Source organism: Phoxinus phoxinus, assembly GCF_949152265.1.
Source record: "Phoxinus phoxinus genome assembly, chromosome: 2".
Classification (NCBI taxonomy): Eukaryota; Metazoa; Chordata; class Actinopteri; order Cypriniformes; family Leuciscidae; genus Phoxinus; species Phoxinus phoxinus.
In genome coordinates this window covers 11,354,608-11,372,510 of record NC_136877.1, presented here as the reverse complement: position 1 = coordinate 11,372,510, position 17,903 = coordinate 11,354,608, and the positions used below count along the sequence as shown (strand labels likewise).

General features: G+C 35.6%; 1 protein-coding gene across 3 annotated transcripts in view; it reads right to left on the bottom strand.

Annotated features, from left to right (window-relative positions):
- LOC307011911 (adhesion G protein-coupled receptor L3) overlaps positions 1-17,903 on the bottom strand; it is a 305,103-nt gene that overhangs the window by 75,369 nt on the left and 211,831 nt on the right. For 2 of the 3 annotated variants that reach the window (XM_079638009.1, XM_079638008.1), the window contains 4 exons: positions 16,325-16,654; positions 13,433-13,536; positions 12,146-12,331; positions 3,724-3,762 (listed from right to left, as the gene is read on the bottom strand). In XM_079638009.1, the coding sequence (XP_079494135.1) occupies positions 3,724-3,762; positions 12,146-12,331; positions 13,433-13,536; positions 16,325-16,654 (659 nt within the window). The remainder of the gene's footprint in view (positions 1-3,723; positions 3,763-12,145; positions 12,332-13,432; positions 13,537-16,324; positions 16,655-17,903) is intronic. The other variant, XM_079638010.1, reaches the window with a different exon arrangement.

The following is a 17,903-nucleotide window of genomic DNA, read 5'->3' as shown; positions in this document are numbered from 1 at the left end:
ACCCATTTCCCCTTAGAAAAACACACTCTGTACCCGTGATGTACACGGAGCTCGGTGAAGGGCTTTGGTTTCTGAACACCGCGCAAGAAATCTATTCTTAACTTCGGATCAGGTCGGTTATTGATCCATCACTGTTATTAATAAGTCAAACACTGCGCTGGTGCACGAAACAAATATAATAAAGAAAAAATAAATCTCTGCACTTCTCAGCTCTCAGTGGAAACACACTAGTTTTCTTGTCCAGAATTACTGTACTTTCTCTTCTACTGAGCAGTGAAAGCAAATCCATTGATTTATACTCTAAATTCTAAGAATCTGTTATATTACTTAGACAAAAGCCTTTCTGATTTGTATGTAAGATGTTTTCTGACATAAACAACATGTACTATGTATTGTGCAGAATTCACGCTTGTGTGATGTTTTCATACTTGGTTTGCTTGCTTGAACAAAACTTGAATTCAATTTCCATCATTAATTAAAAGGTTTAAAAAAGGCAACCCTCTACAATGCGATTAAATCTTCACTTTGGGCGACTAAATGTCTATCATCATTAGCCATTGGTAAGTAAATTCTTAGATTTTACTCGCCAGTAGTCTTTGGTATAAGTTTAACATAGATATATTTTCATTCGCTGAACAATCTGAATATGAAAGCTTGTTTCCGCCACAAAAAAAAAACACAAAAAAAAGGTAGTTGCGACTTTTTATCTCACAATTCAGACTTTTTATCTCAAAACTGCGTGATATAAAGTCGCAATTCTGAGGGAAAAAAGTCAGTCTTTATGGGCCCTATTTTAACGATCTAAGCGCATGGTCTAAAGTTCGGTTTGGACGTGTCTGAATCCACTTTTGATTGTTTACAGCAGGGGTGGGGAACGTTGATCCAGGAGGGCCACTCTCCTGGAGAGTTTAGCTCCAACCCTAATCAAACACACCTGAAGCTAAACAAGGTCTTCAGGGTTACTAAGGTTACAGGCAGCTGAATGGGGTTTTTTCAGGGTTGGAGCTAAACTCTGCAGGACAGTGGCCCTCCAGGATCAACGTTCCCCACCCCTGGTTTACAGTAACGACGGCGCATGGTCTAAAAGGGTTGTCTCTGTTCTCTAATGGGTGTGTTTTGGCCTTTACATGCAATAAACCAATCAGTCTCTCATCTCCCATTCCCTTTAAATGCCAGTTGCGCTCACGCCATGGCGGATTCGCTATTTACATGGCGGAACTTGATAGTGGAAAGACTGAACATGGAGACGCGGAACGGATCTGCTCGTGCGCGAGGTTAAAGCGAGCAGAAGTGCTCATTTTTTAAGTGTAGTCCTTAAAAAATATTTCTTTAAAAGCAAATATCTCCCTTTGCTTTGAACTTTGAGCGTTGTAACTTTGCAGATGTTGTTTTTGCTCAAACAGCAAAATTACACACTAACTAAAGTTAGAAAAGTGAAATCATAATCAACCACCCCTTTAAACAACGTGGCGCAGGACGTGAAAATGATAACTGCGTCAGGCTGAAACTACCATTTAATCATGTTGTGCATGAGATCTGAAACATATCCATATTCTGACCATTGCAATTACGAGAAAAAAGTCAGAAATAAGTTTATATCACGCAATTAAGTTAAACAGAAAGTTCAAAAGTTTTATTTATTTGAAATAGAAATATTTTGTAACATCATAAATAACTTTGATAAATTTAATGTGTCCTTGCAGAATAAAAGTACTAATTTCTTCTTATTACTCTTTTGGACAGCATATGTACAATAAACATTGCAGTAGAAGTGGCTTTTTGTCACTTTTTTTGCTAACTACTTTACAAAACAAACTGAATTCAAGTTAGATAATACTCTGTCATGGCATACTGACTTTGTTAAAACATTGTATATTTCCAGGTCACGCTTGCACACACATTGGCAAATGAGATTGGAGAGGTCTTACCTGCACATTATTGGCTTGAAAATGCTTGAAAATAACCACATTTTCCCACAGAGTTATCCGTGAATTATATATAGAACACCACTAAATTTTACACCATCACTTCCACAAGTAATACTTAGTCACAGTCCACCAAACAGATTTGGATTTAAAATACAAGCTCTAATGTGAACGCAGCATTACTGAGTCATAAAGAATATAAGTCTATAAAGTAGCATCATGATCTCTGACATCTGAACTAACACACAAAAAAGCATCGCCTGCACTCGCCTCACACATCACATTCAGGGTAGACTTCATCAATGCCATGTGCTCAAGGCAGAAACCGCGACCTCTGATGGGTCAAGATAGCTGCTCAACAATCATCAAGTGCATGCTGGGAAAGTTGATGATCACATGACCTGACAGGGGTGCAAGCAGCAGCAGAGCCCAAGCAAAAAGCTGCAGGCGACTTGATCCGAGACCAGCTGTGCTTTCTGAAACCTTCATTTCTGTACAATATAAAATATATATTTATATATATATTGTAATATATTTAAAACATTTAATTTATTCCTGTAAAGCTGAATTTTCAGCATCATTACTCCAGACTCATCATGATCCTTCCGAAATCATTCTAATATGCTGCTCAAGAAACATTTATTATTATTATTAATGTTAAAAACAGTTAATTCTAAAATATAACTTAAAGTGATCTAGAGCTAAAACTAATTTGCTTTAAAAGACAGTAAGCACAGCTGCTCTCGTTGATGCAAAAAATAAATAAAAACTAGGGGTAATAATTAAGCCGTGAACAAAAGTAGATCTTAATCCAGCATTTAGGTTAGAAGTTCACTGATAATTGTTGATAAAGTTATTAAAGTTATTAAAATAAGTATGCTTAATTATATTGAATGTGCATTTGTAGTGTACTTCAAATCTTCAAAGTACTTAAAACTGTACTTGCAGACAATAAAATATTAATGGAAAAAGGTCACTTAAGTTTACTTAAAGAGAATACATTTTCATGTGTCTCCTAACATTTATAGGGACAGTTCACCCAAAAATAACAAAAAAATCTGTTATATAGTTGTTCCAAACATGAATTTCTTTCTTCTGCTGAACACAAAAGAAGATATTTTGAAGAATATGGGTAACCATACAGTTGATGGGCCAAATTGACCAAATTGAAAAAATACTACTAAGTCAATGGGGCCCATCAAAATATCTTCTTTTGTTTTCAGCAAGAAAGAAACTCTTACAGGTTTGGAACGAGTAAATAATGACAGAATTAAAAAATGTGGGTGAACTATCCCTTTATTTACACTTTTACAAAGTGCACTTTACATAAGTTTTACTTTAAAGTACATTTTAAATAATTCTGTTTTAATAATCTGTTGTGGTGCTTTTAAAGTAGTACACTTATTTTGTATGTGTTGACTAAAGTACATGTAAATTAGCCTACTTGATTATAATAATTTTAACTGTAGTGTGCTTTTCAATATATTTTAAATGCACAAAAACTGTAACTTCATCTTCAAAAATGTGTATTTCAAATCTATATTTAAACACATGACATGTTTTTAATAGAAATTACATTACAATATATTTTGTTACTATGAATGCTGTATATTCTGCTGTGCACTAATCCTATTTCAAAGAAATATGGCCTCATTTGACAACAATATGACCTTACTAAAACATGAGGAACATGTCTGAAGTGCAAATGAAGAGAAATGCATGAGCTCAAACACACACAGTGGGATGGAAGCCACGGCAGATGTGAGGAAAGTGGTATAAATATAAAGAGGAAAAATACCTGGACAAAATATCGACATGAACGCTCCCTTTTCTGCAGCTGAAAACCCAAAGAAAACGAGTTGGTTTAGTATCAAGCAGAACATGTGACACTCTCAAGGACTTTCACACCAAACACAACAAAGCATCTTCAAGCAAATAATCACTGGGTTGAACAAAAGCAAAGTCAGTTCCATAGATGATGCAAGTCTAACGCACCGATCTGTATTATTTAGTGTGCATTTAATTATTGCACAGAGTTTAAGGAATACAGAATCTGTGTTGATGTTCAAGTGAAATGTGCAAAGTGAATGTTCGTCCCCATTGTGAATGGCTCCACGGGAATCTATAGTTTCTATTCTGTTCTATTTAAAGTGTCATTTGCGTTTGGTGTGAGAGAGGCTTTGAAAGCGCATAGTTTACATAAAAAATCATTCTATTGAACCCAGAGGAAAAGATGAATCCACTTTTGCATGTATGAGACAGATCCAAAAACTTCAACATGTCAGAAACGGCCTGCTCAAAAGAGTGTCGTAAACTGTAAGAAAAAAAAAATATGTAGAAAAATCTGTAGAGAAATGTACAGTTAAACCCCTGTGAAAAATCAATATTGAACACTGAACCCTATTTTGACAGACTTTTGAGTGTTGAGCAGTTTCTGGGCTGGTTACTGCTGTTTTGTTGGAGTTTAACGTTTACCGGCAGATGACCACGGTAGTCTTGCTGGTTAAAGTCAACACCAAATGACATTTGCAACATATTTCATAATGTGACATTTTCATTTTGATGCATTCTATATACATTATGGATTATAGGTACGGTGCAACCGGACGTTTACAGTTCTCAACTGTATTTTTATCAACAATATCTATTTAAGCAAAATAGCGGCTGACAGATCAAATAATATACAGTATATAATAGCATCAATAATAATGGTTTAATTTGAATATGAACATCATTTTACATGACCTTAATAGTCATTATGATACAAAAATATCCCCCCCCCCCCCCTATTTGATTAGGTACTTGTCCATACGAGTTAGTTGGCCGCTTGCAGAAAGAGCCCGCCCACACTCTCTTCTGATTGGCTGATATTTGTGATTGATTTTGTCGCGTCTTGTCATGTTGCGTCTGGCGTGGACAGACAAATTGCTCGGCTTTAAAATTGTAACGCAACGTTTTATTATTTTTTTGTCCTGGTTGTCATTGATTTATTATAAATAATTATATCTTCAGCAAGTTCCAAAAGAAAGAAAGAAAAAATAAATAATCACCAATTTAATTACTTTCATTTATAAATATTTTTTTCACTAGATACTTACTCTAAGTTTATTTAACATAACATTTCCGTTCAAAAGTCTGGAGTCCTTTTTATTCATGCATTAAATTGATCAAAGGTGATAATAAAGAAATTTTGAATGTTACAAAAAATGTCAAATAAATGCTGTTCTTTTGGACTTTTTATAAATTAAATAATCCTTACAAAAAAGTATTACAGTTTACATAGAAATATCAAGCAGTACAACTGCTGAACAACATTCTTGAGGAGCCAATCAGCATAAAAACTGTTTCTTGAGGAGCCAATCAGCATGTTAGAATGAATCATGTGACACTGAAGACTGTAGAGAGTAATGATGCAAACAATTCAGCTTTAAATCACAGGAATAAATTACATTTTAAAATATATCCACAAAGAAAACTGTAATACTAAAATTGTATTACTATTTTAAATTGTAATACTATTTCTTAATATCAATGTTTTCACTGTATATTTGATCAAATAAATTCAGACTTCTTTCAAAAATATTAACAGATCTTACAGACCCCAAACGTTTGAACGGTAGTGAATAAAAAATAAAAAATTGGGATGAATTTCCAGCAAAATAATAATAATAATTATTATTATTATTATGCAACACTGACATAATATATTTCCCTCATGCCATGACAGACCTGCTGTCACCAATGAGAGCAAGACTCAAGGAAACCAAGCTCATTCCCAATCCCAACTCCATGTTTTTACATTTAGACGGTAAAAGGTTTTTAATCTGGTTTAGGCCGTCTTGAAGAACCGGGCCTTCAGTTTGACAGCTTCTGATTGTAGCTGTGATTGCGCACCAACTCTACTCGTCCCCACATGAGTAAAGAGCAGCGAGGCCTGAGACGAACGTGTGTGTGTGTGTTTGTAGTCCATGAATTATTGAGTCTCACAGAGGACGAGCGAGGGAAAGGAACAGATAAAAATAAATAGCAGGCAGGTTTGTCGTCCCATCTCTGCTGGTGCCCGAATGTTAATGCGGGATGATTCTGTGTGTCGGCAGCCATCTTTAGCAGCTGTCTGAGATCACAGCTCTCCTGCAGATCAGCACATTACTTTCAGTCTTTAGCGCCTCCTGTTAGCGCCTCTTCAGGTTCCCTACTCTGGAAAGTATCTTGATCTTGCCTTTAGTGTTTCAAAGCTCTTTGGATCGGCCCAATGTCGCACAATCAAGGGATTCTCGACTGACAGTGTCTCAAAATATTTCGGCGCAGCGTTGCTGAATGTACGTCCGTATCTTTACAATATGAGAAGCACATGTAAGTAATGGATATGCCATGTTCTCATATGATAATTACAGTAATCCATTGAGTGACAACCAGTTAGCATTTTGGAAATAAATGTGTTTATATTTGGCAGGACAAACAAATTAACAAATTAACAAATTAAGTCAAGAAGGAGATGCGTGTCGCATGAAAAGGTTAAGTCAAACGCATTGCATTGAGAAATAATATTTGTAACAGTGTCTTTTGCTAATTTAGTAGTTAAACAAAAATTTGGTATAATTTGAATCGCTTACATATACTGCAAAAATAGCAAGAGTGGTGTTAGTATGCTATTCTGAACATGGAGAATGATTATAAATACATGTGTCATTTGAATCAGTGTTGTTATTGTTAACCATTGCCTTGGTAACTAACTGAAATTAAATAAATGGAAATACTACAATTACTCAAACTGAAATAAAAATAAAGTTAACTAAATAATAATAATAATACATCTGACAAAAACATATAACAAAATTACTAAAAACAAACAAAAAATTTTAAATCTAATTTTAAATATTAATAAACACCATATTAGTATATAAATAATACTAAAATATCACTGATTCCAACATTGAATTAATACAAATATATATTTTAATGACATTCCATGTCATTAAAACTTAAAATTGAAAAAAGTAAATTAAGATTAAGTACTAAAATTACTAAAACTAAAATTAAATAAATAAATGTGAAATAACAATATAAATATATATATATAAAAATGACAATCATACAAAAAAAAGATAAAAACAAACTCAAAAAATAAATGAAAATTGAAAATATAAAAATAGAAGCAAAAGTTAATTCAAAATATTAATAAACACTAATAATATATATAAAATTCAAATTGAACACTGAATTCAACACTGAAAAGGATCAATAAGAATAGATGCATGTAATTAAAATGGCACAATTTAATATTTGTTTGTATCTTAGCCAAGTCTCAGAGTCTATAGTGTGCTTTTGCTCAATATTTTGCACAAACCGCTGCTAATGTTGCACATTTCCTTCACTTATGCGGTTGGGTTTTTTAAAGACGTAGTGCCAATAGATGTTTTACTAGATTTCGAACAGAGCTGATATGTTTTAAATCAGTGATCTCTGTATTGAAGCAGATGTTGGTTGAGTCGGAAGCTCTACCTCTGCATTCACAGCATCTTAAATCAACCAGCTGTGAAATTCGAAGGCAGATTGGGTTTAAAATTACCGCTTAGATTAATTAGCATGAAGGCGAGGGGAGTGTGACGGCCTCCGTCAAAAGGTGTGAGTGTGACGCTCACTGATCACTGCTGCTGTGGAAAGTGAAGTTTGCAGAAATGTGGGTGGAAAGAAAGTGTGAATTTCGCAGAAGATGCGTTAAAACAGGTGTTTGTGTTCCACGGTTGGGCTTCCCAATCTGAAAATTACAGTCTTAAAAGCCAAGTTAATTAATTTTGAGCGTCCCTGTAGCGCAGACAGCAGAGCCTTGGGTTTGATTCCCAGGAAATGAATCAACTGATCAATGCATTGAGTGCATTGTAGTCACTTTGGAAGTGTCTGCAAAACGCATATAATTGAATTATAATTATGTTATTCTACAGAAAACGCATGTGTTTTAAGACCAGGTGCGAATGCCGTAGTTCTTCTGGATTTAGTCTGTATTCGTTTTTTTCTGTTTCTTCATGTAATCCCAGATGGACTCAATGATGGTGAGATCAGATCTCTGTGTGGAGCACACCGGCTGATGTCAGACACCTTGTTTATATGAAAATCTCATTGGATTATTCAATTAATATTCAAATGAATGTGTGGACATATAAACTAATATTTCCTACTGACACACTACAGCAAAATATATAAATGTCTTAAAACCATTTTATTTATTTTTTTTATACTAACGTGCCTAAGATTTTAGCACAGTACTGTATATTTTTAGATTTTTAAATATATTTTGGTATTTCATTTGAGGTGGGGGTTTTTTCAGTTTGAGTTGGTCTTTTGTATCTTGAGCACTTTGCTTGCATAAAGGGTCTTTAAAGTTTTGCCTAATACAATATGTTTAGGGTTGTAAAATTGTAATTAATTGTATAGATTGCGGATTAAGTACATTAATAACATTCAGGGTCCAAAATAAATTAAACAAAAACAGAAGCACATAATACAATCACTTATACTTAACTGAAAATATAAACATAAAAGGTATTACAGTATATAAATAATATTAAAAACACCAAATTAATCTTAAATGTTGCCATTCCTAAAGCCTTACCTATTTTATTTTCTCACTGAAGCCAAATTGTATTGGCACTTGGTTCCTGGGATTGTTCATTTCGGACTGTGTAATATTAGCACACACATACACTCGCACACAATGTCTAAATAAACCGTCTTTGTTCACTGAGTGTCTGATCTAGACGTCAGCGTGTGACGACAAACAACACGCAGGTCTGGAGGAAATAACGTCAAAGCGAACCTCTTTAACTCCACAGAAACTTTAATAACGGCGGTGATTATTCATGCCGCATAATGTCCTCAGGGCGATAGGAGGCTCAGGACGGTGAGAGTTTTTCTTCGCCCGAGTAAAACCTATTTTTAAACGGACGGCTGACTGCGAGGAGAAACACAGGGGATCATTCATCCTGACAAACACGGACATCATTAAAAAAAACACCCACTGCTCTCCTCCTCCTGCTCTCCATACTGACTGCATCAAAGAGGAAGTTTCTCATTCACGCTTTATCTCGCTCACTCTTTCTGTCAATTTCTCTTTTTTCTTTGTCTTCTGGTAAAGTTAAAAATAATAACAATAAGTTATGATTAGCTTTTCCAAACAATTGTCAGACACTGACTTAGGATCACGTCTAAACGGGTCTAGACTATGCGTCATGACGTCCAATGGAGTCCGGATACATCAAACTAGTTTGATTTTCAGCCTCAGGCGGCACGTCTAAGAACATTTTGCTTGTAGAATTCACAAACTCCACCAGCTCTAATCTGATTGGCTGGATTTTACACATTTTATTCAAGGTAAAGTTTTTTATGTATATAAATATTTATGTATATAAATATTTATGTATATATATATATATATATATATATTATAAAGAGGTTCGCTTTGACGTTACTTTCTCCAGACCTGTGTGTTGTTTGTCGTCACACGTCACACTAGATCAATATAAGTTGTCATGTTGAATTCAATGTACATTTCTGAGGAATAGAAATGTACTGTGTTTGACAATGCTTGAGAGACGCTTGGCATTGTGTCTTTGAGACATTCAAATGCACTTATTGGCAAGGTTTCAAGGATATTCTGCTAAATTAGCAGCACTTTGGCTGGATATGCTAAAGGACACCTGGATTTTCATTTAATTCTTTAAACTATTGATTAAAAGGGAAAATGTTACGCAATATTTGCTCAGTGCATTGTGTTATTAGCTTAGAAACATGCTAACATCACCATTTAGGTGTTTTTTTCTTCTTCTTTTTTTCAACTTTGAAAGTTTACAATGACCACCATTTAGATGTTGTGATGGCGTTTTGTGGGCGGAGCCTACCTGGTGGCAGAAGATGATCGTTCTGCAGTAGCAGTCTATAGTAGCCACTATAGTAGCAGTTGTATAAACTCGCAATTGCAAGTTATAAAGTCCAAGTCAGAACTGTGATATGAAAATGTTATTAAATGTTAGTAATACTACATTATGTGTATGTCCCTAATTCATATTTTGTAGACCTATTGTTTACATCAAATTAATACTTTAATACTAATTCCATCATGCTGTGGCTTGCAACGATACACATCTGTGTTTAGCTTCAAAGGGCGTCTTCCACAAGGCTTATGAGATTCAAAAGCTAGTTATTTTAGCTTATAAAGTTCTAAATATGGATATTTTCCTTATACAAACGCATTGCTTCGATTCAGAAGGCCTTTATTAACCCTTTGGAGTCGTGTGGAGTACTATTATGATGGATGGATATGCTTTTTTGGGCTTCAAAATCTCATTCTCCATTCACTGCCATTATAAAGCTTGGAAAAGCCAAGACATTTTTTTATATATATATATATATATCTCCGATTGTATTCGTCATATACGTCACATACAGATCGGATATGACCCACAAACGTGTAAGCAGGAAAATCGGTGTAATAGGAAATAGGATTCCCCTGTCAATGCGAGTTTATACGTCATTGAAAAAGCAACATTGGCGAATGACGTCGACTCAGGTGGACACCGACAGCCATCACATGACTCTTTTCAATGGCGCAATGAAGATCGAAGGCTCAACCCAGTGGATTTATGCTGAAGTTTTATCTTTTGAGCCTTTGGGGCGAAGAGACAGTGACCTTTAAAGATGGCGTGGAAAGGAAAAAGCTTGTATTATCATTTAATCTGTGTCCATTGTAGATCAAGCCGTTTTGCTTCCTTTTCGCCCTAAGCTTATCCAGGTCAGACGACTACTATGGGTTGTTTCGCCAAGTGTATAGTGTAAATGCAGATATCGGATATGGATCACTTTGAAAAGAAGAGGTAAGCTGGTCTTCAAACAAATCGGATATAGACAACAAATCGGAATTGGGCATCTGCAGTGTAAATGCAGCCTTAGAGTTTTGAATGTTTTCACTGTTTTACAAATAAGAGAACCAAAGTTGCTTCCTTCACTAATGAGAAAAAAATGTCTGAGTGCACCTTTAAGTAGCCGTGTAATAAGCAGGATAATGCTAGGTCATTATCACAAGATAAATACTGACAGATTGATCAGAATGATTGTATTCATTGCTACTGCACACTCTTTGCTCTCTTTCTTCTCACATAACAGAATAATTTCAACTCAGATCAATATTTCATGTCTCTTTATTTATTTATCTGGTAAGTAGCTGTGTAATGAGCTTTGCACCAGGGTCTCGATCACCCAGTCAGGGTTTATTTTTGTGATAATGACCGGCTAACTGTACATCCAGTACTATTCTGCTTTGTTTGCCCGTGAAATAATCAGTCCGGAATAGACAGATGTTCGGACCTCAAAGACTACACACATTTTACACTCTTTTTTGCACAACCATTGTACGGCAGTACAGTACAGTAGAAAAGCAGTGTATTGTTGTGTTATCATCATTTACTATATGCCACATAAAAACAAAATAAACTATGTTTAATTGTTGACCAGGCTTTCTCTTTCTATATGTTAAATGTAATATGCTATGCCTATATCAATAATCTGGACCAGAAAGACTTGTGTTCATGTTGAATCCAAATTTAAAATTTCTATTTATAAATTACTAATCATTGCAAAAAATGCAAACTGTATTATCACACAGCTATGTATATAAAGTTGTTTATTATATCTAACTTTATCCACATACATATACAGTAGTATACTCAAGATATATATAGTACTATACAGCAAAACTGCTTGATTTTTTTTTATTTTGTCACAAAATGTAAAACTATCACCACTGTTTAGCCTTCCACTGCACGGACTTGAGACTAGCGTGGAATTTTCTCACTCAAACCACGGTTTGTTGCTGCTTCTGATTGCTTTTAGAGGTGCCTAAAAGCTGCTGGTATAGGATGGGTTTTCTACGTAATAATATCTCATTGGCTAAACAAATTTAAACGTTTTTGAGGGGATTCTGCACTCTAGCAAATCCTCTCATTATAACAAAGTTTATATTTGTTATATATAAAACGTTTCGGGGGTTTATTCTGAGAAAACAACAGGATGTACATTATCCCTTACATCAACACCACCAAGATTTTCGGTAAAGCTGCTTTGGAACAATTGTGACAAACATAATATAAATAAATTTGACTTGACTTGACATTTGACTGATAAATGCTGAATTTGTTTGATGTTTTATTGTTGTATGATACACACAGTACCTTGTTGAGGCTCCGGGCGGCGCTGTCTTTTCCCCCAGGGGTGAGATTCCGGAGCTGGATGTCCAGCAGGTCGATGAGGTGACCCATGGCCCGTACGGTGTAGGTGATGTCCCCCGCGTGCATGTGGCCCTTGGTCTGTTCGGAAAGCTCCCGGGAGATTATGGCAGCAGGTTCACCAGCTCTGATCTACAACACACACACACACACACAGAGAACACTGAGTCAAAACTCATCACACAAACTGGAGTGAATGCGTGTTCGTAAGTGTGTGTGTGCTCTTGTTTATGTGATTTATGAGGACACAAATTTGTATAATAACATGTGTATCACACTGGTATTACAACTTAAATGTGGTTTATGAGGACATTTCATTTTAGCTTAAAAAACAAAAAACATATCAATGTTTTATTAAAAATGTAAAAATGCCGAATGTTTCCTGTGATGGGTAGGTTTAGGGATAGGGACAGTGTAAGGGGATAGAAAATACAGTTTGTACAGTATAAAAACCATTACGCCTATGGAATGTCCTCACAAGTATAGCAAAACAAAGTGTGTGTGTGTGTGTGTGTGTGTGTGTGTGTGTGTGTGTGTGTCTCTGTGTGTGTGTGTGTGTGTGTGTGTGTGTGTGTGTGTGTGTGTGTGTGTGTGTGTGTGTGTGTGTGTGTGTGTGTGTGTGTGTGTGAGAGAGAGGGGGTTCAACCTACAATTTGCTTAGTCATCGCTGTCTTTGCGTATTAAGATGGCATAAGAGAACGCGTTTCACATAGGACAAATTGCACACATCACCTTTAACAAAACATTTCACTTAAAAAAATTATATTTTGAATGTTTGTTTTTTTAACTGGTTCATTTACATGAATCATCTGAATGAACTGATCTAGCAAAATGATTATGCTGCATGAAAATGTAGCTTTCTGACAGTCAGCAAATCTGAAGGTGTTAGAATAGGTGTTAGTGTTCCTGTAGCTCAAACAGTAGAGCGTGACGATAAACAACACCAAGGTCATGGGTCACTTGATTCCCAGTAAATCCATGAGCGATACTATATACAGTATACCATGAAATTTTAGATAAAAGTTTCTCAGGGATGTAAACATCAAGACTATAAGCTTAACAAGTGAATTTACAGTCAATTTAACAATAAGGATATTGGGACACAGTTTTAGGGATACAAAATCACTAAGATAAAAACTATTTAGTAATAAATTATAATATTACTAATCATTTTTATTATTATATTGTGTGCGTGCGTGTGTGTGTATGTGTGTGTGTGTGTGTTTCTTAAACCTTTTGGTTGATGATGTTGACCCATGTGGAGGTGCAGTTGCTGAGGTCGGGCCCCTGCTGGTCCCACAGTCCCTCGGGCCCCTGGCAGGCAAACATGGTCGTCCCTGCACAGAGAAATGAGCCATTTCTGCCTATCACTGTTGTGTGTTCATATCACGCTTTGTTATAGGAACGTAAACACATGCCTATTAACATTAAAAGAGTCCCGTCCTTCACTGCTTCATCCAGAGATGACAAGAAACACTGTGATCAAACGTCTGTGATCATAAAAGAATGTGTAATTACTTCCTCTGATGGAGATAAAATCACTGCAGCGCGCGCGTGTGTGTGTGTGTGTGTGTGTTCCCTAGAGTGCAGTGGTAAAGGTCAATTAATGCTCGTGGAGGGAGACATCTCATTCTCAGCTCTAATTAGAAGGACAGAACGGGGGGAAAAATGTCATATTCTTCCACTCGGGTGACTCTATCAGCACTCAGGTGCGATCACTCACAGACACACACATTCACACACTCCAGATGTCCTGCTGCTGCCAGACCCAACAAAAACACTGACAACAGAAATTTGATTAAAGACACCAACGTTCAATAAAGAAATACAAGCATTATTAATATGACAACAATAAAATAAAATAGCTCTGCCAAATCATAAAGCCCATTAGTCTGCATATGACTAGGCCTATATACATTACTATATAGAATGTTTATAATACAAGTAACATTTCATTAATGTATTAATCCTTGTAAAAAATAGCAAATTAGTTTACATAACTTTTTAGCTTTTAATTTTATTATAATCTATTAATGAATAACTTTACATTTATGCATTTACTTTAAGATTTATGCAATATTCAGCAATTTATGCTAATTGTTTTACATTACTTTTTTGCTTTTATATTATTTTTATTTATTTATTTATTTTAGAATGTTTTTACATTTACTGATTTTTTACATACCTTTTTTGCTTTTAATTGTATTACAATATATGAATGTATTCATTTATTTATTTACATTTATGCATATACTTTTAGATTTATGCAATATACAGTATATAGCAATTTATGCAAATTGTGTTACATTTTTCACATTTACATTTATGGATTTGCTTTTACATTTATAATAATTTAGTAATAGTTTGTATCCAAAGAGACTTACAAGAGAGGAACAAAGGCAAATTAAATGTTTAATATAAAAGTTTTTACTTTTGATCAATTTAAATCATCCTTGCTAAATAAAAGTAATATTTTCACAAACTTTTGAATGGTAGTATATATATATCATTTATTTTTTAAAGATCAATAAAATGCTAGTATTTTTGTTGTTGTTTTGATTAATGAGTTTAGGAAGATGTGTTACTCTGAGAAATGTCCAGAGGACAAATCCTCCAACTGCAGCTCCAGTCTGGCGCTTTGAAAACTTCAAGAACAAACAACTAATCATGAAGAAACTGCCAATCACCCGAAACCATGGAAACCAGCCAGTCTGCAGTCGGGAGGACTGGAAATGTTTTGATGTGAGCAGAATGCAGCAAGAGAAATGAGGGGAAATATAATTTAGGGAAAGAAAACCAGAGGAAACAGAGTGACAGACAGAGGTGAAAGAAGATGACAAAAAGCAAGAGAACGAGAGAGAGTGAAGGGAGGATGTTTCTCGGCGAGCTGTGGCGTGTTTGATGCATGTGCTGCGTTTGTGTTATTTGTGCTCACGCTGTGTGTCTGCTGCACACCCAGAGATTGACTAATAACCACTGAGAGAAAAAAACAATCCAACAACACACCCGGGTTACCAAAACAAGGTGTAAAACATGTAGTAACGCGGGTTTATTTGCTTTGTAAAAACAGGTCAAGGAGTCACTATATGATTAATAGCATGTTCTTGGTTAAGGTGACCAGATTTCTGAAATTGAAACCTAGTTCAGACGTCAAAATATTATTGAAACATCACGTGTTATTATCTATGATGGTTCAGGGGCGGTCCTTGTTGAGGGAGGACGAGTTGGCGGGGGGATTGAGTCTAATAATTGGTGATGGCGTGGCGAGAGATTTATAGCTGTTATTTTGTAGATTGGATTGTGATCAGGAACACAACAAGTGCAACAAAAAAAAAAAAAATCCCCAAAATGTACAAAAATTACCCCCCACCATTTTAGGAAAGTAGTTATACCACGTGAGCGAAGTCAGTACGTTTTAGTCCATTGCAATAATATTAACTAACAAAAGGAATTTCCTCTCCGGGTCAAAATGACCTGAACACAACATAAGGGTTTAGAATAAAAAACATACATAAATAAAAACCTTGCTATATGTACTGTGCTACTGTTGGTTTCATTGCTTCTGTTGTTCTCATCATTAGTAATTCACTTTGGATAAAAGCATCTGCTAAATGATTAAATGTAAATGCATATCTATGAATTAAAAAAACAGGGGACAATATAGAGTGTTTTTGTGAAATAATAATAACAACAATTATCATTAATTATTACACTTGCACTATAATTATCAATAATAATCATGATGATGTTTGCAGGTCAAACACCCCCTAACAGTTTTTAATGCAATTCACCAGAAATAACACTATATATAATGTAGAAAACAGCAACCATTGCAAAAAGTAAACAGATCAGAGCAGTATAATATTATAACTAAATTTAAGATCAAACCAAAATTGGATACACAAAGAATTGGATTTGGACTAGCCTAATTTGCATATTCATTAATGATACTGAATGAAGCAAGGCTGTAGAGTTACATTCAAGCTATTTTAAGTCGAGAAAAAAATATTTTCTTCAAAGATGAGTTTTAAGGGATAAAATGATTGACTTCTGGGGGGGGTGAACATTTAAAATGATGTGCAGAAACAGGATTGTTGCTAGGTGATTCCTTGAAAAGCAACTTACCGATGGTTCCAGGCGGGCACGGCTGCTTGGCGACCTGACCCTGTCGTGTTTTGGGCCAGGTGAGGGTGGAGTCGGTGATGGGGCTGCAGAACTCCACAGCGATATTGGGCAGGACAGAGGAAGGGACGGAGCGCATGGAGGCCTCGGGAAGAGGCTGGCGGTCTGTCGTTGTGCTCCGTGTGACCGGCGGCGTCGTGCCGGGTGATTTGGTTGTGGTGGTGGTTGTGGTGGTGGTGGAGGTGGAAGTGGTCATCATAGTGACGGTAACAGGGCGAGTTGTGGTGTGTGTTGTTGTTGTGTCCATTAAGACGTTTCCCGAGGAGGAAGATTCTGGAATCAGGAAATATTTGAGTGAGTACACAACAAATGAGATTTAAATCACACTTTTTCTGTATGATCAGATATATTTAAATCAGTAAAAATAGTAACATTTAGCATCTAGCAACAAACTGTTTAAATGAAAAAAAAAAAAGCAAGCAGTGTCTCACAGATACAAAATCAGTTATATTCTGCTACAGACATTTGTTTGTACCAGATGGTGACACACACGTTTTAGTATAACCAGAAACCTTCTCTAGAAGCATTATTAGAAATTCAAACATGAAGCCTTACTTTTTTTGTCAGTATTATTAGGGGTTCAATTCATATTTTTGTTATTCTTATTATTAGCAGTTTAAGAAGTGCAAGAAACCCTATTGTTTTGTCAGAGTTATTATTATTATTGTCAAGGTTTATATCTATGTTCTTTGTATGGTTGGCTGGGTTTGCACTAGTTTAGTTCAGTTTCCTGTGTTTTCACTGAGGGCACGTTTACACGAAAACGATATGCTTTACACTGAGAATTTTTTCCCTCTCAGTTTTCCGCATACAGACGACACCATTGTCAAAACAATTCGCCATTCACACGGATCCACGAAAACCACTAAAAACCCTGTATTGTGCTGCCAGGCCATTACATGGTGATGAAACACTATAGACTGAACACGAAATACGCATGTGCATGAGATCATCGTCTTCAGAGAGTCACGTTTTTGTTGTTTATACGGAGACCGTGTAAACACCCCCTTAGTTATCTTGGTTATTCATTGATTCATTTGCACACCTGTTTTTCATTTCGTTGACTGGTTTGGTTTGTCTATTTAAAGGTATAGTTCACCCAAAAATGAAAATGACTTTCTTCTTTTAGCCTAACACAATCTGAGTCATATTATATGATATCCTGGTTCTTCCCAGCTTTGTAATGACATTGAATAGTGCCCAAGTTTTTGAAGCTCCAAGAAGTGCATCCATCCATCCATCCATCCATCAATTTGTTTGTCCGTCCGTCCGTCCGTCCGTCCGTCCGTTCGTTCGTTCGTTCAATTCATTCATTCATTCATTCATTCATTCATTCATTCATTCATTCATTCATCCATCCATCCTAAAAGTAATCAAACGACTCAAGTGGGTTAATAAATGCCTTCTGAAGAAAAGCGATGACTTTGTAAGAAAATATCCATATTTAAAACTTTACAAACTATAATCACTGGCTTCAAGCATCGGCTGTATGCGCGTTCAAGAGAAAGTCGAGCGGTGGAAC